The sequence below is a fragment of the Notothenia rossii genome (genome assembly GCF_949606895.1).
Source record: "Notothenia rossii genome assembly, chromosome: 7".
Classification (NCBI taxonomy): domain Eukaryota; kingdom Metazoa; phylum Chordata; class Actinopteri; order Perciformes; family Nototheniidae; genus Notothenia; species Notothenia rossii.
This window is the reverse complement of record NC_136905.1, coordinates 1467997-1491801: the sequence shown is the minus strand read 5'-3', so window position 1 is coordinate 1491801 and position 23805 is coordinate 1467997. Positions and strand designations below refer to the sequence as shown.

General features: G+C 39.5%; 3 protein-coding genes across 3 annotated transcripts in view; 1 reads left to right on the top strand and 2 right to left on the bottom strand.

The window, feature by feature from the left end:
* LOC307013548 (uncharacterized protein) overlaps window positions 1–23805 on the top strand; it is a gene marked incomplete at its 3' end in the record, with an annotated part of 315140 nt that overhangs the window by 86529 nt on the left and 204806 nt on the right. The gene's annotated exons all lie outside the window — the stretch shown is intronic.
* Window positions 5072–22783, bottom strand: LOC307013153 (uncharacterized protein). The gene is made up of 2 exons (XM_079640408.1): window positions 22307–22783; window positions 5072–7494 (listed from the first exon to the last, which is right to left on the bottom strand). The coding sequence occupies exons 1-2, from the start codon at window positions 22497–22499 to the stop codon at window positions 6386–6388; spliced, it is 1302 nt and encodes a 433-aa protein (XP_079496534.1). The 5' UTR covers window positions 22500–22783; the 3' UTR covers window positions 5072–6385.
* LOC307013151 (E3 SUMO-protein ligase ZBED1-like) lies at window positions 11285–14403 on the bottom strand. Its single transcript, XM_079640406.1, has 2 exons — window positions 12700–14403; window positions 11285–12494 (listed from the first exon to the last, which is right to left on the bottom strand). The coding sequence occupies exons 1-2, from the start codon at window positions 14314–14316 to the stop codon at window positions 12006–12008; spliced, it is 2106 nt and encodes a 701-aa protein (XP_079496532.1). The 5' UTR covers window positions 14317–14403; the 3' UTR covers window positions 11285–12005.

Genomic DNA, 23805 nt, shown 5'->3' with positions numbered 1-23805 from the left:
CTTTTTGGTGTGTTCCTGCCATTTTGTATTGCAATGCTCTGCTCCATTCCACTAGGGGTCTTATTGATTGTTATTGTTCCCCTTATTTTCTTTATTGCTTCTGCGTATGAAACTTTGTTTGTAATCTTAACCCTCTGCACCTCTCTGGCCTCTCTCTGCACTTCACATCCTCCAAACGCAGCACTGTGATCTCCTCCGCAGTTACAACATTTAACCTTTGCATCCTTTTCACATTTTCCATACTCATGTTTTCCTCCGCATCTCGCACACCTTAGCTGCCCTTTGCACTGCTGCGCTGTGTGCCCCATTCGTTGACATGCGTAACACCTGAGAGGTTTGGGAATGTACTCCCTAACAGTGAAGTTCAAATATCCGATTTGTACTGCCTTAGGTCATGTTCTCTCAAACTGAATGAGGACTGATAATGTTTCTTTGAGTGTGCCATCCCGTTTGCTTTTAAGCCTTCCACTACTTTACCTCCTTTTAATTCACTTTTAATATCTTCCACTGACATGTCCAATGGTACTCCTGAAATTACTCCTCTCAGTTTTGCCATTGCTCCTGGGACATGCGCCTTCATTTTCTCCCCATTCAGTGAGTTCATTCCCAGAATCTTTTCCTGCTGCTGTTTGTTATTGGCATGTATCAAAACCCGCTTGTTGTTCATGAATTTATCAAATTTAATTTCTCCAATCTCTTTTTCAATTGCTTTGGTAAGTTTAATCGGGTGGTAATGCCCACCATCCTGATTGAATTCTATTACAACTTTCCACTCGTGTTCTAGTTCTTTATCCAACATTGCTTGGCTGACACTTTGACTGATTTTTGATTTTTTGCTTTGAATAGCCTTGTCTGCTTCACCCGACCAATCCGACCAACTTCTAGCTCTTTCTGAACTATCTCTTTCTTTCAAAGATTTTTTCTTCCTAGCAGCTTTGGATATCATCCATTCCATATCGTCTCTTTGGCTACCATCTGAGCTGGTTGACATGATGAAACACTCAATGTACAGTTTATGCAAATCCGCCCAAAAATAACAGTCCAATGCTACCGTTTCTGTATGTATCCGAGGTTTCCGATTCTCTCTGAGCTTTCTGTCACGCGACTCCGACTTCACTTCCTTCCTCACCGACTGCCCAACAGCTACAATCACCTCCGTCCTACCCCTTCGCCTTCTGTTCGCACACTGTAAAAACAGTTCCGATGGTGAAGTCAACAAAACTCAATTTTGTAATGTAATTTACTTGCCCTAAATTAATTTTCTTTTCAATGTGCGTTTAAATAAGTAACACGTAAGCAACAATGAGAACATGTTTTAAGAACTCATTAATTTGTAAATTAATATCACATTTTCTGAACTTTCTTATAAATATGTTTTGGAAAACTTCATAAAAATGCTTTTGTAAGCATGCCACCTGAGTTATTAATTACTGCTTTTTAACTAGCAAGTGTGATTTACTTTTCTTGTATTCACTGTTTTGAACGGAACATCGACATTGTAATGCGTGCAAGCGCCATTACTGCTGTCAAAGTTAGCCCTGTCGTGCTCATGTAGTATATTTTTTTGCACAAATTGTGTTGGGCAAAGTTTGCATCAAGTGCCTACCGGCACAATTCTGTGGTTAAGTTAAGAGTACGTATTAAGAATCAACTCCGCAAACTGTTCCCCTGTGCGCTCCAAGCGTTGGCCGGGCACCGTGATGCGGCCGCGGGGCTCAGAGGCTCTGCTGCCGTGCATTTTGTGCGGTAAAATACCTCCGCTAAAAATATTCCCTACTACTTTATAACAAGGCAGTTACGTAAGAGTAAGTAATTAATGCGCCTATTTTATATTAATTCCTTTATATGTATTTCGCCGTTTGTTCTACTGTGAACAATCAATTATCTTTCTACAATCTTGGATTTGTACCCAATTTAAACTCAGTCTGCAGTTACAGCATCGAGTTGTTATTATACAAAATTAAGTGCAAACTATTGTTCATGCTTATACATAGATGCAAATCCATGTTGGAATCTGCAGAGAGTGTTAACATCAGTAGCCAGTGACGGAGGTGCCGTCAAGGTGCATTCAGGCGCAATTCAGTAAAAGTGTGTATTGGGCAAAGATGCATTTATAAGGTCAGCAAGATGTGTTCAATGTAGTCCAGTAAAATGCATTCTTAAGCGATAAATATAAATAAATACAGTTTTATTAAAGAGATGACAACATAAAGTAGATATTAGACAATATGCAAACGAGATAAAGGAGTGTATATTGAAGTAATTAGGATCTGCTGTGTAGAGAATCATCGAATTGTACTGCTATCTAACAATACCATCCTTAATAAATGCCATCCTTATAAATGTATATAAATACAATACTGTTTTAAATGATACTTGTGTTTTAATTATGTTTGATTCCAATAATTGAATTAAAGATATTTTAAAGAATTCTACTGACATTATTGTTACATTGTCATCATGTAACTATTTTGTTCTTTTATTTGCCTCCCCAGAAAACAGTCACACATCCTGCTATCGACTTCAGGTTTGCATTAGGTAAGCCACACATCACAGATGGGATGGCCATGTAAAGTTTGCATTACTAGTGTCACCACTCGAAGTGATATTGTAAAACATTATAGACTCCATTTGTCACTTTGCTGTTAGCAAATAATTTGGGGCTCCAGCTAACAGGAAGTCACTCAAGTGTCACAAAGTAATTTAGCCTATGGGTAGGTAAAAAATCTAATGGGTGCTGGCCATTGGCCTAATCATATCACCTGTGTTGGCTTTATGTTTTTGGTCAAACATTTGTTTGTTTCACATTTGCATTGATGTAATCAATAATCTTTCTGATTTAATTTAATAAAAATAATAATAATAATAAAAAAATAATAAAAAAAACATATTTCTAGGGGGTGCTTAGGGGGTGCTTTGGCAATCCTGGGGGGTGCTTCAGCACCCCCTAGCTCCCCCCTGGCGCCGCCCCTGTTCCCACCTTACTGTCCCTTCAGACAGACAGGTAGCAGCACCTCACACTTTACAGTCCCTTCAGACAGACAGGTAGCAGCACCTCCCACCTTACTGTCCCTTCAGACAGACAGGTAGCAGCACCTCACACTTTACAGTCCCTTCAGACAGACAGGTAGCAGCACCTCCCACTTTACAGTCCCTTCAGACAGACAGGTAGCAGCACCTCCCCCCTTACAGTCCCTTCAGACAGACAGGTAGCAGCACCTCCCACTTTACAGTCCCTTCAGACAGACGGGTAGCAGCACCTCCCACTTTACAGTCCCTTCAGACAGACAGGTAGCAGCACCTCCCACTTTACTGTCCCTTCAGACAGACAGGTAGCAGCACCTCCCACTTTACAGTCCCTTCAGACAGACAGGTAGCAGCACCTCCCACTTTACAGTCCCTTCAGACAGACAGGTAGCAGCACCTCCCACTTTACAGTCCCTTCAGACAGACAGGTAGCAGCACCTCCCACTTTACTGTCCCTTCAGACAGACAGGTAGCAGCACCTCCCACTTTACAGTCCCTTCAGACAGACAGATAGCAGCTCCTCCCACCTTACAGTCCCTTCAGACAGACAGGTAGCAGCACCTCCCACTTTACAGTCCCTTCAGACAGACAGGTAGCAGCACCTCCCACTTTACTGTCCCATGTTATGCCGGCTTTTCTTGGCTTGTTTGAAGCTGAGTGGTGATGAACAAATGACTAAGCTGCCAGTGCCTCGAGTTTACAGAGTTAACTTTTTTTTACTGTCATATATAATGTTATACCTGTGTACGGCTCCTTATCTGAAGTGCCGGAGCTGCGTTCTGGTGCTCTCCGTCAAGTGAAGAGCAGCTGATTTGAAAAAACAAAGTGGAGAGACGGCTGAGTGACCGCAGTGCAGAATCGCTGTATAGTTTAAATCTCCTAACAATGTTGTCCATTTTAGACACAGGCTTATTATATTTACAGCCCTTAATAACATTCATTTTCTGGGCTCAATGTGTGTCTTGGCCGTTTTCGTTGTGATCGCTAAATTCACCTTGTTTATAATATTATCACGATCAAAGCAAACGAGGGCTTTTGTTTTGAAATCACTTCCGCGAGTTTCGCCCCGCCCCTCGCTCCAATGACCATTAGACCATTTAGTAAGGTAAAACAACAAAAACAAAAAGGCCTCTCAGACGCTCTTCCGCTAACTTGTGTAATAAAGAAAAACAAATGGACCGTAGATACACGGATTAGGGCGACACCATCTGGTCACAACTTTAAATATTTGACCATGTTTATGTGCAAATGAAGAACTCTCACTGGTTCAGAACCTTTTTCCTTAAGTGAGACTCTTTTATTTTCTGACTTTATGGGTATTTGACTTTATATTTAATACATAACAATAAGAGTGCAGACCATCTAATACACTTCACTATGAATCCAGAACAATACAACTGCAGGAGTATGGATACAGCGAGATGTTTGCATGCATTTGGAGCCGATTTGGGCAGAATCCAGCAGAGTGGATCGTGCTGTTCATCCTATGTAATCTATATGTGAAGACAAACGTTTAAATATTTAAGATAAAGCTGTGAAACAATCTCAATACTTGGTAGCAAAAAAGTAAGGTTTTTTTAATGCATAAAAGGATACATGTTGAGATAGGAAGTTCTAATATCTTAAGAGAAGAGCTTGAATATTAAAAAATACAAACTCTTTTGGCTCCTTCCTGTCTGGGTCTTTCTTGGCTTTGCTATCTTCTAGCTCTATTCAGGTTTTTGGAGTTTTTTTCTAGCTCTGTCCCTGATCATTTTCAGAACCTGAAGGCTCTATGCGGACTATCTTCTGGTTCTCCTCTGGATCCATCCACTATCTGTTGTCTCTGTCCAGTGAATTACACTTTGTTACTGGAGCAGGTAAAGCATACAACAGATACTTTCAGCATTATCGGAGCACGCAGTGGAAGCTTGGATGAAACACAGCGGACTTCTAAACAATGAACACCCGCAACTTGGAAGAAATAAAGTTTTATGCGTTCTAATATTGCAATGCAAACCCATGATGTAATGACAGTAATTCAGAATAATTGAGTCATTGAATGCTCATTTCAGTAGATTTAATCAAACAAAACACAAACATATTGGACATGGCCTCAAGACTGTAACCTCTTCACATTCTGTTGAAATAGTCAATTACTAGCCTTATCTCACACATTGCTGTTTTGAATCACTAATATATGGATGACAGTTGAACTGCATGATGTAACATTTATGCCATCTGCTGGAAAGAAGACGTATCGCTCTGTTGGTGTTGTATAGACAGCAAACACAGAGTGAAGCTCTGATTTGATAAACAATCTTTGAGTACAGACACCGTCCTGCAGAGAGCACACAGCATGTTGTTGGTCTAGCATCACTTTACAAAACGTTTGCATTAAGACACTAAGACTAGCTGGTCCCTTGTAAAGGTGAGTCCACCTTAAATGAGCAGTGGGTGATCAGCAGGTCAAAGGCAGGACACGGGAACTTGGTCGTGAGGAGATGTAACGATTATTAAACAAGAAATAGTCGAGTCAAGGGGTCGAAGAAATGAACATTTGTGATTATTAGTGAATCGGTTGCAGGTGGGTGAAATCAGGCTTAGGGAGTAAGGTATTACATGTAACGGCTAGGGATGCACCGAATATTCGGCCACCGAAAATTATCGGCCGAAAATGGTTAAAAAGGCCATTTCGGCTTTCGGCCGAAAGGGTTTTAGCACCGAAAAAATATCACCGAATGTCAGAGAACAGGGTTACGTTGATCATACTCCGCATATTTGTCCGGGTGTTTTGATTTCAAGTGGTGGAGTTATCCCGAAGTGGTGAAAGTCTTTGCAGTTACACCCCCTCGAGAAATGTCAGCTGAACACGTTTTACAAATCGCAATCCGCGCCTCTCTCTCTGATATTTTTAAATATCTCCAAGCGGCAGGCATGGTCGCACGCCGCGCTTGCCGCCGCGTTTTGATTACATCATCACAACACGTTAGGTTACCAAACTAATAGGTGCATTTGTTGTTGTTGAAGGCCTGGCTGTTAGTCTTTATTTACACTATTTTGTTGTAGGCCTACAACAAAAAAAAACAAATATATATATATTACTCATTTTCGGCCTTTTGGCATTCGGCCAACTGTTTCCTATTTTCGGTATCGGTTTCGGCCAAGAATTTCCCATTCGGTGCACCCCTAGTAACGGCATCAGGATACAAAATAGACAAATGTATTCCCTTACCAACACACTTGGTATTTTTTAAATTTAAATATTTTGTCAAAAACTTTGCAGATCTATTGTTCCTCTCCTGTGTGGATTCTCATGTGTATCTTTAAACTTCCACTCTGTGAAAAACCTTTCTTACAGACTGAGCAGCTGAATGGTCTATCTCGTGTGGATTAGCATGTGGTCCTTTAAACTTCCACTGTGTGAAAAAGCTTTCTTACAGACTATACAGGTGAATGGTTTCTCTCCTGTGTGGATTCTCATGTGTGTCTTTAAATGTCCACTCTGTGGAAAAGCTTTCTTACAGACTGAGCAGCTGTGTCGTATCTCTCCTGTGTGGATTATCATGTGGTCCTTTAAACTTACCCTATGTGAAAAAGCTTTCTTACAGACGGTACAGCTGAATGGTTTCTCTCCTGTGTGGATTCTCATGTGTATCTTTAAACTTCCACTATGTGCAAAAGCTTTCTTACAGACTGTACAGGTGAATGGTTTCTCTCCTGTGTGGACTCTCATGTGTCTCTTTAAATATATACTCTGTGAAAAAGCTTTCTTACAGACTGAGCAGCTGTGTGGTTTCTCTCCTGTGTGGATTCTCATGTGTCTCTTTAAATATCTACTCAGTGAAAAAGCTGTCTTACAGACTGAGCAGGTGAATGGTTTCTCTCCTGTGTGGATTTTCATGTGTTTATTTAAACCTCCACTCAGTGAAAAAGCTTTCTCACAGACTGAGCAGCTGAATGGTTTCTTTTCGGCACTACGTTGTGGATCACTGACAGATTCATGTCTATTTTTCAGTGAGTTTGAGCCTGATGCAGGTTCTCTGGTCTCTTTCCAATCAGCACTGTCTTCAGTGTCATGTTCAGAAGAGTCTTCAGTTTCATGTTCAGAAGAGTCCCCAGTGTCAGGTTCAGAAGAGTCTTCAGTGTGGTCCTCAGTCTTTGGTTGTAAACTGTTCTCTGGATCTGAGTTCCTGGCTGGTTCTGGTCCTCGACAGTCATCTCCATCAGCTTCTGTTTCCATGTGTTCAGTTTCTCTTTGATGAGGCTGAGAGGACTGAGGTTTCTCTTCATCATCTTCACTCTTCACAGGGTCAGGAGTGAAAGTGGACTTGGTGATATCAGCCTCCTCCAGCTCCTGAAGCTGCTCTCCCTCCTGTTCCTGCTTAATGTGTGGGGGGGGCTCTGGGTCCTCCTGGTCCAGACTGGTGCTCCACTCCTGCTGGTCAGGGAGAAGCTCTTCTTTAACCACCACCAGCTGCTGGACATCTACAGGAAACAGGAAACACAGTCAGAACAAACTGTTAAGTGTTAGCATTTAAAAATCTCATCACCATTACAATGGGGGACATTTTGCAGCCCTAATTAATGCCTTTGTTTTTATATTTTCACATTATCTTTCTTAGTCCCACCTATTGTGTATTTGTGTTGGCTCAAGTCACCTCATGTAGCCCAGCCCCTTTCCACTTCCAGTTAAAAATGTAAAAGGTTTTTTTCTTCTAGCGTAGCACTAGCCACAATGTAAACAATGAATTGTATTTGGGATCGTTCACAGATACAGTACGCCTACAGTATAGAATGAAAATGCTCTGTTACAAATTAAAATACTGCATTCAAACCTTCTTTAAGTAAAAGTATGCAAGTATTAACAGAACATTTGACGGCACCTTCCTATGTAACAGTAATGATGGTGCAGTAAAATGTTCCCTATCAGTGTTTAATTTGTGTTGTTTCTTGATTATTTTGTATGTTGCATTTTACTGCTGTCCATGTTCAAAGTTGCGCTTGTATAAATGATTATAGATGAGGGAACCTGCTAAATGTTCACATATGTGTGTTTCTTATATACAGTACCACACCGTAAACATCTTTTTTTTTACAGTTTTTACCCAGAAAAAATTATAGTTTTTTGCTGTATTTCATAATTACAGGAAATCATAATCAATTTACAAGAATAAATGGTTCATTGAAATGTGTCATGTATTTAAAAAAAAAAAAAAAAGGAACACATTATTAATCAGTTTTTTAGCAGTTTTTAAATGCGAAAACTAACCGTAAAAATAAATGATTTTCTATTGGCAGCATTTTCTGTAATTTTACTAAAAAATACTTTTATTATGGCTATAGATCACTATCAAATACATAACAAATACTTTAATACTCATTCAAAAAAATTCATAATTGCAAGAAAATATATGAGTAAAGAAAGAATATTTTGTAATTTTGCTTAATTTAACCACTACTTTACATTTATAAACTGAAAAACACAGGTATTGACTATCCTAGTATGGTAAAAAAACAAAACTACTTAACACATTTTGACTTTCACTTTATTGCTACATTGGTATTAATTTGACGATTTAATTGTTAAATATATGAATTTCACGTTATAAAAACTGTGTAAAACCATAGAGTTAAAAAAAAAATTTGGACTGTTATTAACATGTTGGGTGTGAATTCCTACCAGAGCACAATTCAGATATAAAATGATGCTATAACCCACCAGTAACAGCCATAGGCTGTGGGTTATAGGAGACATTTGTCTATGCCATGATACATCTATAAACTAGCTCAAGTAACATTGACCTGCTGATCTCTTTCAACACAAGAAAAAGCTGTGTACATTTCTGACATCATTTAGCTTTTCAGATCATCAGAGACGTGAATCTACCGCAAAGTGCCTTGTGCAGCTCACACAGAGTGCATTCTCGTAGCGATTGCTACAACTGCATGTGTTTGTTAGGAAAGTAGCTTTAAGAAATGTATCAATGTTCTAAAATGTGTGACTTTAACTCAATATTTAAAAAACAGAGTGATTGGCAGACAGTATGCAAAAAACATATTGAGTTTCACTGTAAGTAAAAAATGAAAGGATCTAGAAGTTAAATAACATTAGCATCTTCCATAGGCCTTATCACACTAGCATGTACAATCAAGCCCATAGCATAACGTGCTAGCAAGCACTAACAGCCAGACTCTGAATATCAAAACCTTGTTAGCAGTTAGTGCTACCACTATGCTCAATTGGTATTAGCATTGCAATTACAGTAAAACAAACAACCTATGTTGTCCTTGTGGACGTCTAATAATATCCATCATATTGAAAGAACAGGCCTTCACCAAAGCATGTTGACAAAGCTAGTAACAGCGAAAGACCTTTACAATCCAAGTCAATTAACTTAAATATGTATTGTGATAATGTCCCACACAGCTAGTTGGTTACAAAAATCTGCAGTGATGTCACAGGGATTTCAGGCAGCAGGTAGTTGAAGGTTAATCCATTTGCTATGGCTACAACCAGTGTGAGAAAAAGTTTTTAGAGAGTACTTGTCCATGGACAAGTGAGTTTGGCAATTTACTTGTCCGAATACATTTTTCACTTGTCCAGAATGGACAAAAATTGGGGCCACTGGAATCTTCTTCTTCGCCATCGTATTTTACATTTTCACACATAGGGTTGGGTATCGTTTGGATTCGAACGATTCCGGTTCTGCTTTTCGATTCTGGTTATTTTCGGTTCTTTGAGAGGGTAAAAATAAGTCCCATGATAAAGTGAGAGAAAAATATATTTATGAAAACATTAAGTCAAATCTGTATTCCTATTTACAAATCACTTCATACTGTTTAATTTCTTATGGTTATTGAATACAATTATATAAAAATAATCTCTTCATTATTTAGTTAGTTCTAAGTGGTGCAGTTTGAGAATGTACAATTGGCCCAGTCTCCTCTGATGTTACACTGCAACCTGCCTGATACCTGCCTATGTAGAAAAGCGCTAGGCCTTAAATATAATGATAATAGGCTAATAATAATAGCTTATAATAATAAGTCATAATTAATTATTAGGCTACTTATTAGTAGCCTAATAATAAGGCCTAGCGCTTTTCTACAACTCAAAGACGCTTGCACGCTTACACATGTCCTTACGCATGTGTATTACATGCTGCAGCTGCCCAGCTGCTCACTGTTTGTAAAAGTAAATAAATAGTATTTTCATTTCAATAATGTACTTTCTATACCCTGCTTCATAAACAATACTGACATCCCTGTGCTCCTCCGAGTCTGGGGGTCCGGGGATGTGAGGACAGCGCGAGGACACAGGGAGGCTGCTTCACTTCATAAAGGAAATGGCGGTCAATATTAACAACACAGGAGCTAAAACGCTTAATAACCTTCATTACGTATTAGAGAAAGAACATAAGAAAGTTTGAAAAAGATGAGGCTGTTAAACGGGCAGCGGATCCGCTGTGTGTAGAAAGAGAGAGAGACGCTGAGCTGCACCATGCAGCGAACAGCTGATCCGGAGAATAGAGAGAGAGAGAGCTGTGGTCCGCGGGGCTCGGCCTCGCCTCCTGTCCCCACAACTCTTATTAATCCCGGTACCGGACAATTGTTATTTGTTCCTACTCGGAACAGAGTTTTGCTTCCCAACCCTGCCACTGTGCTACACTTCCAGCGCTGCCCCGCCCCGCCCTAACTGTACAGAAAGCGGCGAGATGCATTCCCTTAGGAATCGACAAGCAGAACCGAAACTAACATTTCTAAACAAACAATGGCGGACACTGACAATTTGCGAATGAGTTCTGCCTTCTGTAAACTGAATTTATCAATAAATCAGGGCGAAAAACGTCACTTGTCCGCCGGACAAGTCAATTGAAATATCTACTTGTCCGATATTGTAAATAACACGTCCCGGACGGTGGGACGTGTACTTTTTCGCACACTGTACAACTGCCTCGTGGAACAACAACGTTTTCCTTTCTGTTTGTTTAATATAGGAATGCATCTTTGTCTATCAAACTTTGCTTCTGTAGATCTCCCATCTGACTTTATTGTGAGCTTGTGTTTTCAAAAAGTAAATTGAGCATGTTTTATGAGACTGAACAGTAGGGGTGTGCATTGGCACTGCCCTCACAATTCAATTCGATTACGATTCACCAGGTAACGATTCGATTCGATTCGATTCTACGATGCATTGCGATGCATTGCGATGCATCACAATTCTACTGCACACAACAAGGGACTTTTTTCGTGAGTCATGAGGCAATACAAGCAGTCAGATAGGATAGATTTTATTGGCTGCTATGTGTGTATTATCACTCTCCTGCATCTTTGACATAAATGTCATTAAATAAAATTAAATAATAATAAAAAATGGTACAGGGTATTGGATATGGCATTTTCAAACCTGAAAAAAAAGAAAACATAAATCACTGCTTTGAATAAGAAATGTTTCTCTTCTCTCTGCTTTAGAACCATTTGAAATTGAATAGAGCAATTACAGCCAATATTGTCCAGCAGTTATTTTACACACAATAAAATAGACGCTCTACAACAGGTCACTTCCTGAACTCCTGTGCAAACAGTAATCAGTCACACTATTGTAACAACAACCAACCACCCAGGCACCCAGCAATAAAAATACTCAGTGCAACACACAGTAACCACTTATTACTGTGAAACTTTTTTCAAGTAGTAAAGTCAAGTGCAACTTTTTTCAACAAAACAACAGCTTAGCAGCTTTAAGACAATGACAACAATTATATACCTGAGATGAGAATCCTACCTGGCAATCACATCAGCTGCATACAACAAAATATCAAGATGAGAAATATATTGTAATGTAAACCAAAAATAAAGTGTGTAGGCTTAGGCTACTACCAAATTTGTGCAAACAACTTCTTCCATCTGAGTTCAACATCACCATCATAAACAATCCGTTTCAGAGTGAGGAAATATATAGTTTGACCTAAGCCTACATCATAACTTCTCACTGTTCAGCATTTGGGAATTTCAAGGTTCTTGTGCAAAAACACAAGCTGATCAACATGGTCCGGTTTGAGAGCGCTTCTTTTTGCAGTGATAATATCTCCTGCAGTGGAGAATACTCTCTCTGCTGACACACTTGTCCCTGGGATGCACAAGTATCTCTTTGCCAACCTAGAGAGGAGAGGAAATGTGCCCTTATGGCGATGCCACCAGTCCAAGGGATCCTCAGAGAGAGGTGCAGCTGGAGATCTACAGTACAATTCCATTTCCTCGTCAGCACTGGCATCGGCGGTCTTACTCTGTCCTGCAGGTTCACTGATGTCATTGAAAGCAGCTCCCAGCAAACTCACAAGCAGCGATGACGAGGCTCTTCTTTTGGGGGCAGAGGGGCCTGCTAAGTCAGACACATTGTCATCCACGGACAGCAACTCTTCATTGGTTCCTGAACTTCCTGTTCTGCCAGGCGCTTCATCTTCTGTCCTACGTCTCCTCTCATACTGTGTTTGAACAAAATAAATAAGAGCAAAAAACAGCAGTTAGCAGCACTTTCTCAGCCAATGCTGCAGCTCACATCACAACAGATAACTATTTTTCTCAGTCTTAACATTTTACTGACTATGCAGCTGCTTATTTAACATTACATTGTTATTACAATTGAATTGAAAGATATTCCATAAGTTTTACAAGTAGAAATTCAATTACCTCCAGGGATGCAGCCTCTGAAGTCACTCCTGCGTAGACATCTAATCTCTCCTCTTCTGTCAGGAAAGGTAACCCCTTAAAGCGAGGATCCAGGGCAGAGGATGTATGAAGGATCTTCTTCTCTGCCCCACTGTTGTACCTCTTAAGGAGATCTGTTTTGATGGCATTCTTCACATCCCGGATCAGTGGTTGGTCTCCAATAGTGTCTGACATGTTATGGAGGAGTTGGGCATATACTGGTGCAATGAGGCTGACTGTAGGACTGCTCTCCTCTGACATAAAAACAGTGGCATCCTTCACTGGTTTTAATGTCTTCACTGCTTCCTCCATGTTAGCCAGATCTGCTCTGCTGAGAGTGACGATGTCACTTTCATCTACATTTAGGGCAGGCGACAGCAGTGTGGCATGCACTGCAGCTTGCAGTTGCAAAAACCTCTCCATCATATCGTGAGCACTATTCCACCTTGTGGCGACATCAGTTATTAGTTTCAGTGGACTTGTCAGTTTAAGAACAACCCTCTGGTTTTCTTCAAGCAGGTGCTTTGCCTTTGTGCTGCGGTGGAAGTATGCTGAGATGCGTCGGACTCTGCCCAGAAGCCTGGAGACCGTCGGTAGCTTAAGCGCCCGCTGCGCAGCGAGGTTCAACGTATGCGCGAAGCATTTAACATGAGGGAACTTCCCAATTTCAGCAGCACTTATCATATTAGCGGCGTTGTCCGTCACCAGCACAACACTTTTATCTGTTAGCTGCCATTCCTCAACAACATCCAAGAGTAGCCTCGCCATATGAGCACCAGTGTGGCTCTCATAAACTGCTCTCGTCTGCAGCACATGTGATGCAATCTGCCAATCCTCGCTAATATAATGTGCCGTTATGGTTACATAGGACTCTGTTGCGACTGAAGTCCAGGCGTCACTTGTAATGGCTACACGACTGGCTTTACACATGGATTCCATTACCTTTGCTTTGGTTTCTTTGTATATTGCGGGAAGCGCAGAATCCGTGAAAGTAGCTCTTGTCGGTAGCTTATACCGGGGCTCAAGTGTTTTAAGCATGTGGCGAAACCCCACATTTTCTACCACAGAATAGGGTCGTAGATCTTTCGCTATGAAACATGCCACCGATCGTGTGATCCTCTTTGCTCTCTCAGAGTTGTGTGGCAACGTTGACACTAGCGACTCGTCAATTCTTGGCTGGGATATATCAACTTTTTGTGTTGCTTTTGAAGCCAACTCAGGATGCCAGCGATCAACATGATTTGTGAAGTTAGTTGTGTTGCCAACGTGCTTGATTTTAGTGTGGCAGGTTTTACACACCGCGTAAGTCTTGTCTAGTTTCCCATTTACTTCGTAGAATCCAAAATGTGCCCAGATGTCAGCTTTCCACGCTTTGGGTGCGTTTTTAATGGTCCGTCTATCGTGGTCATCTCCCTCCGCCTCAGCCATCTTGATTAATGTTGTTATGATGCCGCCGGAAGTAATTGAAACTTCGCGGGGCAATTGTTCTGTCACTAGTTTGGAGTTTAACACAGTTTTAAACTGGAGTTGTAGTTTAAAACTCCAAACTAGCGACAGAGCAATTGCCCCCACAACTTTCCACTGGAGGCCAGAAAACATAATCGATTATGGCACTTTGCCGCATCGATGCTGAATCGTGCATGCCCCGCATTGCGATGCATCGCCGAATCGATTATTGTTGACACCACTACTGAACAGTCACATAGGGTATTTGACTCTCTTAAAACCCAGGTAGTTACAGAATAGGTGTCTCAAAAATAAAGCAATCAGGAAGGCAGTACTATGCATGACTACAAATGATAATAAACAATATGTAAGGCAAGGCAAGTTTATTTATATTAGGGGTGCACCGAATGGGAAATTCTTGGCCGAAGCCGATACCGAAAATAGGAAAGAGTTGGCCGAAAACCGAAAGGCCGAAAATGATTAATAGAAATAAATATATATATATATATATATATATATATATATATATATATATATATATATATATATATATATATATATAATGTATACATTTTTTACCAGTATTGTTCAGCTACCTGATTATGGAAAAAGACATGATTATGGCAAAACTTAACTTAAATAATAATCACTATTATGGGTCCATAAAACATTTATTCAGCACTTTTGAATGCATACAGTACATTCATTCCAAGTCAAGTGCATTTTCTTTTCTCTGTAGGATAACTTCAACAAAGTGCATTCAGAACAAAGCCAAGGTGCTTTAAAATAAACATCTAGGCCAGTAGGCCTACAACAAAATAGTGTAAATAAAGACTAACAGCCAGGCCTTCAACAACAACAAATGCACCTATAAGTTTGGTAACCTAACGTGTTGTTGTGATGATGTAATCAAAACGCGGCAACAAGCACGGCGCGCGACCATGCTCGCAGCTGGCTCACAGCCAACATGTCTGCCACATTGAGATATTTCACAATATCAGAGAAAGAGGCGCGGATTGCGATTTGTAAAACGTGTTCAGCTGACATTTCTCGTGGGGGTTTAACTGCAAAGACTTTCACCACTTCGGGATTACTCCACCACTTGAAATCAAAACACCCGGACAAATATGCGGAGTATGATCAACGTAACCCTGTTCTCGGACATTTGGTGATATTTCTTCGGTGCTAAAACCCTTTCGGCCGTAAGTGCCTTTTTAACCGTTTTCGGACGATAATTTTCGGTGGCCGAATATTCGGTGCATCCCTAATTTATATAGCACTTTTCAACACAAGGCAATTCAAAGTGCTTTACAAAAAATGAAAGACATTAAGAAAATGGCATTTAAAATCAGTCATTAAAAAGAAAATCAAATAAAAGAAAAAACACATGGATAAAAGTTACAGTGCAGTTTAAGATATGAATAGTTCAATTAAAAGCAGCGACAAAAAGAAAAGTCTTCAGCCTGGATTTAAAAGTAGTAAGAGTTGCAGCGGACCTGCAGGTTTCTGGGAGTTTGTTCCAGATATTTGGAGCATAATAACTAAACGCTGATTTACCATGTTTAGTTCTGACTCTGGGGACAGAAAGCTGACCAGTCCCTGAAGACCTGAGAGATCTGGATGGTTCATCATTTAGCAGGAGGTCAGAAATGTATTTTGGGCCTAAACCATTCAGTGCTTTAAAAACAGCAGCAGTATTTTGAAATCTATTCTTCGACACACAGGAAGCCAGTGTAAAGACTTCAGAACAGGAGTGATGTGATCCTCTTTCTTAGTGTCAGTGAGGACTCGAGCAGCAGCGTTCTGAATCAGCTGAAGCTTTCTAATAGATTTTTTAGTGAGACCTGTGAAGACACCATTACAGTGGTCCAGTCTACTGAAGATAAAAGCATGGACAAGTTTTTCCAAATCCTGCTGTGACATTAGTCTTTTAATCCTAGATATGTTCTTTAGGTGATAGTAGGCTGATTTAGTAACTGCTTTAATGTGACTGTTGAAACTCAGGTCAGAGTCCATGACTACACCTAGATTTCTGGCTCTGTTGTTTTGAACATTGCAGACTGAAGCTCAGCGCTAACTTTTATACGTTCTGCCTGGGCTCCAAAAACCATTACCTCAGTTTAATCTTTGTTTAATTGGAGAAAGTTCTGACACATCCAGTCATTGATTTGTTCAATGCACTTACTCAGTGTTTGAATTGGAGCATAGTCTCCTGGTGAAATTGTTACGTAAATTTGAGTGTCATCTGCATAGCTATGGTAACTTATTTTGTTGTTTTTCATTATCTCAGGGGTTCCCAAAGTGGGGGTCGCGAGACCCAGAGCGGGGGTCGCGAGATGATTACAAAATTAAAATGGAAAATAAAAAAATAAAAAATGTATTAAAAAAAGATTAATTAAAAAAAATAAATAACAATTATTAATAATAATATTTGCATAGATATTTTCAGGGGCGGAGTAGCCATCTGTATAATTTCCCCGCAACGAGGCTCCCCCTTTGACAATCCACTAGCGCAGTGTTTCTCAAACTTTTTCATACCAAGGACCACTTAACCAATTAAAAACATTCATGGACCACCTGACTCCACAAATATCCAAAAACAATAGGCCTGCTTACCCATTCCAACAGTATATAACAAATTACAGCCTAATAATGACAGCTTAACCTTCTCTATATCGCCTCGTTTACACATTAAATCAACAATACAAATACAACTACAGATTGTATAAGCATTTAGTTCAAATGCGATTTAAAATCCTCAGGTTTTACACCTCTTATTATGAAATGTAGACTACATTTATTATGTAGTATTATTTTAAACACGAGTTTATGTCCGAGCCAACAGACTTACAGATTGTTGGCTACTGAGAGATATGCAAAATACACCGCATGTAGTACGACAAACCTCTGCTGTGGATTTTCAAAACAAAATACCATAAAACTATGGTCGCAGGCCCAAGTTTAACTCTCTGAGGCCTGCATGGTCTGCCTACAAAACAAAAATAAAAAAACGTTTATGCAGCCCCAACAACAGCCTCTGATCATCAACAGACTTCCTGCAATGCTTCATCAGATGCATATATTAAATAATAATCTGTATCTCACTCCTAACACATCTAAATCTACTTTCAGCATGGATAAATGTTCATAAAATACATCCATTGTTTGTTCTATATGCTTCTTGAAATCCTAAAAAACACATCGTTTTTCTAGAACAGATTACAAATCGCCTGAAAATGGTACAAACAAGTGGCAACATGCTTGACGGAGGTGTTGCGCTGGGCTATATCATGCAATCGAAAGTGAAACTTAAGCTCGCTCCATTTGCTCCTTTCCCTCTGAATTCCTGCCCTTATGTCTCGTAAAACATATCAAATCCGACATTCACTTTTTTTTTTTTTTTTTTTTCAAGCAAGTTTAAGCATAAATGTAGAAAAAAAAAAAACCTGCAAGATGCTCTTTAAGTAGGATTCAAACCAATGTAGAACTGTTGCCGAAAATGTCCCACCCAGTTTTCCAGTCGGTCTAGTATTATGTTGTGGTCAACAGTGTCAAACGCAGCACTGAGATCTAATAATACTAACACTGAAGTTATGCCACTGTCTGTGTTTAAGTGGATGTCATTGAAGATCTTTACAAGAGCAGTCTCAGTGCTGTGGTTTGGACGAAAGCCTGACTGGAACACATCGAAACAGTTATTTAAATGCAAGAAGTTACTCAGCTGTTGAAAAACTACTTTTTCAATGATTTTACCTAGAAATGGGAGGTTTGATATGGGCCTGTAATTGTTCATCACTGAAGCGTCTAGATTATTCTTTTTTAAGAGCAGTTTAATGACTGCAGTTTTCAGGGCCTGTGGAAAAATACCTGAGTGAAGAGATTTGTTTACTATATGAAGTAGATCTGAGGCCATGCAAGGCAAAACATATTTCAAAAATCCTGTTGGAATAATATCAAGGCAGCAGGAGGAGGATTTCAGAAGTTGAATAATTTCCTCCAGGTTTTTATCATTAATCTGATGGAATTGTGTCATGGTGTTTGTATTGATATTAGGTGGACATAGGGACAACACATTTGCTGGACCTGATGCAGAGGCACTGACTGCTTTTCAGAGTTTCTGAATTTTGTCAGTGAAGAAGGCAAAATCATTGCACGCCCTGGTGGATAGAAATTCACTGGGGGGTTAGTTAGTCTGTCGACGGTAGCAAACTAAATGTACTAAATGTAGACGTTGATTAATAGCTGCTTAACTTGTACTTGGGACAGGACTGCAAAGTACAGATGGGATATTCCTGATCATAATCAAACTTATATAAATGTGCACCAACATTAGTTATCAGTGTTCTCTATTCTCAATTTAAAAGAATAAACTGACAATAAAGAAGTCTTATAACATATTTTGCTTGTGTCTTTGGCAGGGGCGGATCTACCGGGGTGACATGGGGTGGCAACTGCCACCCTAAAAATAGCCTTGCCACCCCAGCTGCCACCCCAGTTGGCAGCTTTGTTTTTGAAATAAAAGTTGTGGCTCATCGGACATTTATGAGAGAAAATCTTTAATGTCCGAGTGCCAGTGAATGCAGCACAAGACGCGAGTCTTGTAACCCCTGCCCCGGCTCTGGCGCGAGCGTGGAAATATGATTCCATTTGAACGGGACGGTGCAAAACGAGAAGCATAAGGAGGGTTTATGATTCGGATCGGACCCAAGTAAGTAGACGGAAGGAATGAGGTATTTGCCGTCTACAATGACAGAGAATAGACTGTCAAGTTTGGCTGTACTCAGCATTGAATCAAAACGCACTAAAGCTTTGGGTCTTAATATGTGTATACATATTTTTTCTTTGAGATAACAGTTTTAAGTACTGGGAAAGTCAAAGAAGACGGTATTTAAAACTACACTGCCCAGCCAAACAAAAGTAACTTTCATATAACTAGGCCAGCAGAAGCCTACGTAAGGGCTTTCCACTGGATAATAACTGCAGAGAAGTGTTTTAGCACGATACACGTTTTTAACCCTAACTGATGCACTTCTTCAATGCGTGTTCTTTCTGGTGTAAAGTCAAGGTTGTAACTGTTTGCAGTAAAGTTGTGGGGCGCTGAACTGTTCCTTTGATTCTTATGAATTTTGATATATGATAGTAATTAATTCTTTCAAATTTGAAGGAGCAAGCATCTTGAGGAACATTCATCATTAACTCCTCCAAAAAAATATAGTTTTTTCAATAATAAGTGAATATGTGAATCATAACAGTGATTGACAGCTGATAGGAATTATATGATTGTTAATAGTATCATATTCATTCAGACAAACATTGATGAGACAGTTAATTAAAGTACTTACTGCAGCAGTCTGCATAGATTTGGTACCCCTGCTGGTCTAAGAGTGAGACAAACTCATTCAGTTATTGTTCAGTTAAAATTCATTACATTTTGTCTGCTACCTTATATATTTTTATTTAAGGCTTTACTGATGTGCCACAATAATGTCACCTAATGTTATTGAGTTAAAATATAAAAAGTGTGGCTTTCCAAGTTAACATTGATTGATATAACTGCGATTAAATCACCATATACTTCTGCCAGGGGATGCCACCCCTCAAAATCTTGTGCCACCCTCTTGCCACCCCATGAATATTGTTCTAGATCCGCCCCTGGTCTTTGGAAGGCCTTCAGTGTTCGTTTTTTATTTATCAACTAGTTACATTGTTATTTTGTAAATTAAGAAAATAACATCCAAAGAATTAAACAATTATAATTGCAATGTAAATAGTTTGCACCCCATTGTTTTGCTTTTAAATTAATCTTTATGGTGTGGTGTTACCAATTCTTAAAATAATACAAGGATTATTGGCAATCAATGTTAATGCATGTTAATGCAGGAAACATATACATCTTTCAGGTCTGCCTATATGATTGCCAAAAAATAAATAAATAAATAGGGCTCCCCCGAAAGCAAATGGGTAATTCGAACACTGTTTATACCTAATTCAGCTTGTTCCAGAGGTAGATAAAATAGCTAAGTGTGTTAGGTGTAACTCTTAGTGTGTGCTCCGCTCACCGGTCCGTCACAGCGGGTGGAGCTGCAGGATTTCTGCTTCACACACGTTGCATACCGCTATTTTATTGTCCTTTTCGGACACCTTAAAATACTGCCAGACTGGTGAAGCCATTTTGGCGAGCTTGTTTTGCCGCGCACAGAGAAAAGTGTCATGTATTTTACGTCATCATTTTAAGTCATCCGATCGGCATTTTTAGAGAGCCCGATCGATCGGTAGAGAGTGAGCATCCCTAATATTTATTGATTGATTTCTTTATGAATTATTCTCCCGCAATTTGAATTTCTGCAAAGTATTTGTTTTTATTTAAATCAGTACATTAAATGGCATATTATTCAATGTATGTATTTTTATAAATATATTTATTTTGGTAGGTTTGCTCTTCCATAATATATTTTAATTATTATAATAAAGTACATGTGTCTAATAATACTTACATAATTTTACTTACGATGTGAATGCAGTACTTTAACTTGTGATGGAGTATTTTCACAGTGTGGTGTACTTTTACTTCAGGATCTACTACCTGCAGCAAGTGCTGATAAAGGGTCTAAAGCAGGCATCCTCAAAGTCCGGACTCCGGTCCGTATCCGGACCGAACCACAACTGTCTCTGGACTCTGAGCAAATTATACTTTTCATATGTATTATCTGTTATCTGCGAGATATCGCCGCAACACAACGAGTCAAAATTCTGGTTGGTTGGGAACCCTCATCCCGTGTGATGTATCCGGTTTGAGACCCCTCTGATTGGCCACTGTAAATGCCACTCGTCATGTCTCTCAACAGCGCTCTTATTATTGTTGTGAGACTCCCGCAGGCATGGCGGACAGAGCGAAGCGATCCACGGTCTGGGTGCACTTTAAAAAAATGTAGTGGCGATAGTGCAAGGTGCAATCTATGTACTCAATTAGTTGCTTGTAAAGGGGGTGACACAAGCAACTTAAATGACGCAGTGCTAGCGGGCTTCAGCCGCGCCGTGTGTAAATGTGGCCTGAGCGAAGGCTCGCAGGCAGGTTAGCTGCTGCGAACGGGTAATATGTTTTGTTTACCTGAGTGCAATCTTGCAGGCACATCGTGTTGTCTTTTTTTTGTTTATTAACACTGACAGTGTATTAATGTGAGCTCCTACACCTATAATAATTTGGCCTTTCATTGAATACTTTATAAACCAGTTAAACTTACAGATGTCATTGTGAATTGGAAAACTGCATTTAAAGGTCAACGTTTCAATGTATGGTTCAGCAATTGTTGGTCGTTTACTAGGAATTGACATATTTTAAGCTCAAATACGTTGTTCTATGTTTAAACCTTCAGACACATGTTGACGTGTTTCAGTTCAGCACATCATTTATTTTGTGATGATTTAAAAGTACAATCCAGAATAATATACGTACTCGCCTTTATCTTTTTGCCATCTTAGCCTTTTGACCAATTTCTTCATATCACAGTTTTGCAGGATGTCACTGTAGGACAATGTTTTAACAATCTCTTGTCGAGCTGGGTTGTCAGTTTGAAATGTCTGGATGAAGATGTAAATGATTTACAAATGTTAAAAAAATACCTCTTTTCATCCTCTGTCTGAGGGAAAACCCCAAAAAGCATGATAGGGCGAACCAGGCCCCTTTAAGTTATTATTTATTTGTGTCTGCTTCTGAGAAGCTAGTGTATAAGTTATACAGTTATTTCTGCAATTACAATAGAATTACTGTTTAATCTTCACATCTTGTTTTCATGTCTATAATTTTGAGCACCAAATTATTGAAAAGTATCGATAAGAGTATCGAAAAATACCGATACCGATAAGCAGTACCGGTATCGATAAAATCCTGAGGGATCAAGCACAGACACAATAACAATGAAAACTGCATACAGATTACTTTTGTTTTTGCAACCTCGTGTTAAGAATCTTGTTGCAATTGTTTAAAAGTTTGAATGACCGTAATAAACGGACCTTTGTCTCATTGAACATTTTTTTGGACCTTTAAGATTTGTCTTTGAGTACCCCTGGTCTAAAGTGTTATTAATGTGATAATAAAGTGCTACTGAAGAGTGTAAAGTGTTAATTAAGGGTAAAGGGAACAGACCTGCTCTGTGGATCCGAAGCTGAGGCTGTAAAACAGCGTCCAGTAGTTTCTGGAGTCTCTTGTTCTCCTCTTTGGAAAGAGACAGCTCCTCCTCGAGCTCTGCTATTGTTTGTTCAAACAGAGCAAATATCTCTTCAGTAGCAGCAGTGAGTCGCTGCTTCTTCAACGACAGCAGCATTTGGACTTTACTCATGTTTCCTAGATCACCTTTTCCTGCAGACTCCGTTAAACACACCGTTTCTCTCTCCGTCAAACTCTCAATCTGACTAGTGTTGCTAACGTGTTTCCAGCTAGCATGCTAAGCTAGCTCCTATAGTCCGAGGTAAACGCTCCAGAAAAGAGAGCACACAGTCCATTCAGAGGTTTATCCAGACACAGAGATGATGGATCAGTAGTGCTGGAGCTCACACACACTTTCTCAGGAACACACAGAGAGAGAGAACCGTAGCGACGAGACGCCACATGGATCAAAGTTCTTCTTCTTCTTCTTCTTCTTCTTCTTCTCTCGGTTTTTGGCGGACTGCAAACAGCTTTAAGGTGCATACCGCCACCTACTGTAGAAGAGTGTGTATCACCATATCATCCTATCACCACTTGTGGAGTTTCTGAACTGACACTTGACCTGCCGTGCCTCGGGGAAAAAAAGACGCTAACTACCTGAAGATAATTAGCCATCCCCGTGTGGAAACTAACAAAGCTATCTGGAGCCCAGGGAAGAAACAAAAGCAAAGAGGAGGAGAAACGGGACAAAGACAAAGGTAAATAATTGGTTTAACCCTCCGGTATCACTGTGGACGTTTTTGTCCATATGGGTCATTTTTCACTTTTCATTTTGCAATAACTTTGGTTGTGTTAAAAAATTAGATCGAGAAAATAGCCTTGTTACAAAAAATCAGGCCGTTTGGTAACAAGGCTATTTTCTCGATCTATTTTTTTTCAAATCGGTCTTTAATCCCCTCTGTAACAAATCGACTACGCAAATTAGTCATTCGAGACAAAAATGTCCACTGCAAAATACTTTGATAAAAACATTATATTAAAAGGTTTTTTTCACAACTTTTTTGGGTTCAATCTTTAAAGCAACTTCCGCCCTAATAGAAAATACCAAAAATGTAATCATTTTCAGGATTTTAACTATTTAAATGCCATTTTGAAAACATGAAACCGCTGGTTTTTTTCATGATGAAAACAGAGAAAATGTGTTATTTTCCAAAAAATACATATCTGGTGACTGGCTCTTTTTTTTTATAACAGTCTTGGATATGTCAAAGATTAGCAGCGAAATTGATTTTTTTGCATTATTAGTTTTTGCACAAAATCAGATTGAACAAAAAAGTTACATATTAGTCATTCGGGACAAAAATATCCACTTCTAAAAACTACTCTAAAATGACAACAGATTAATATTTTTTTAAACTTTTTGGGGTTAAATCTTTCAATCAACTTCAGTCCTGATCAAAAATACCAAATGTTAAATTATGTTCAGAATTTTAACCCTT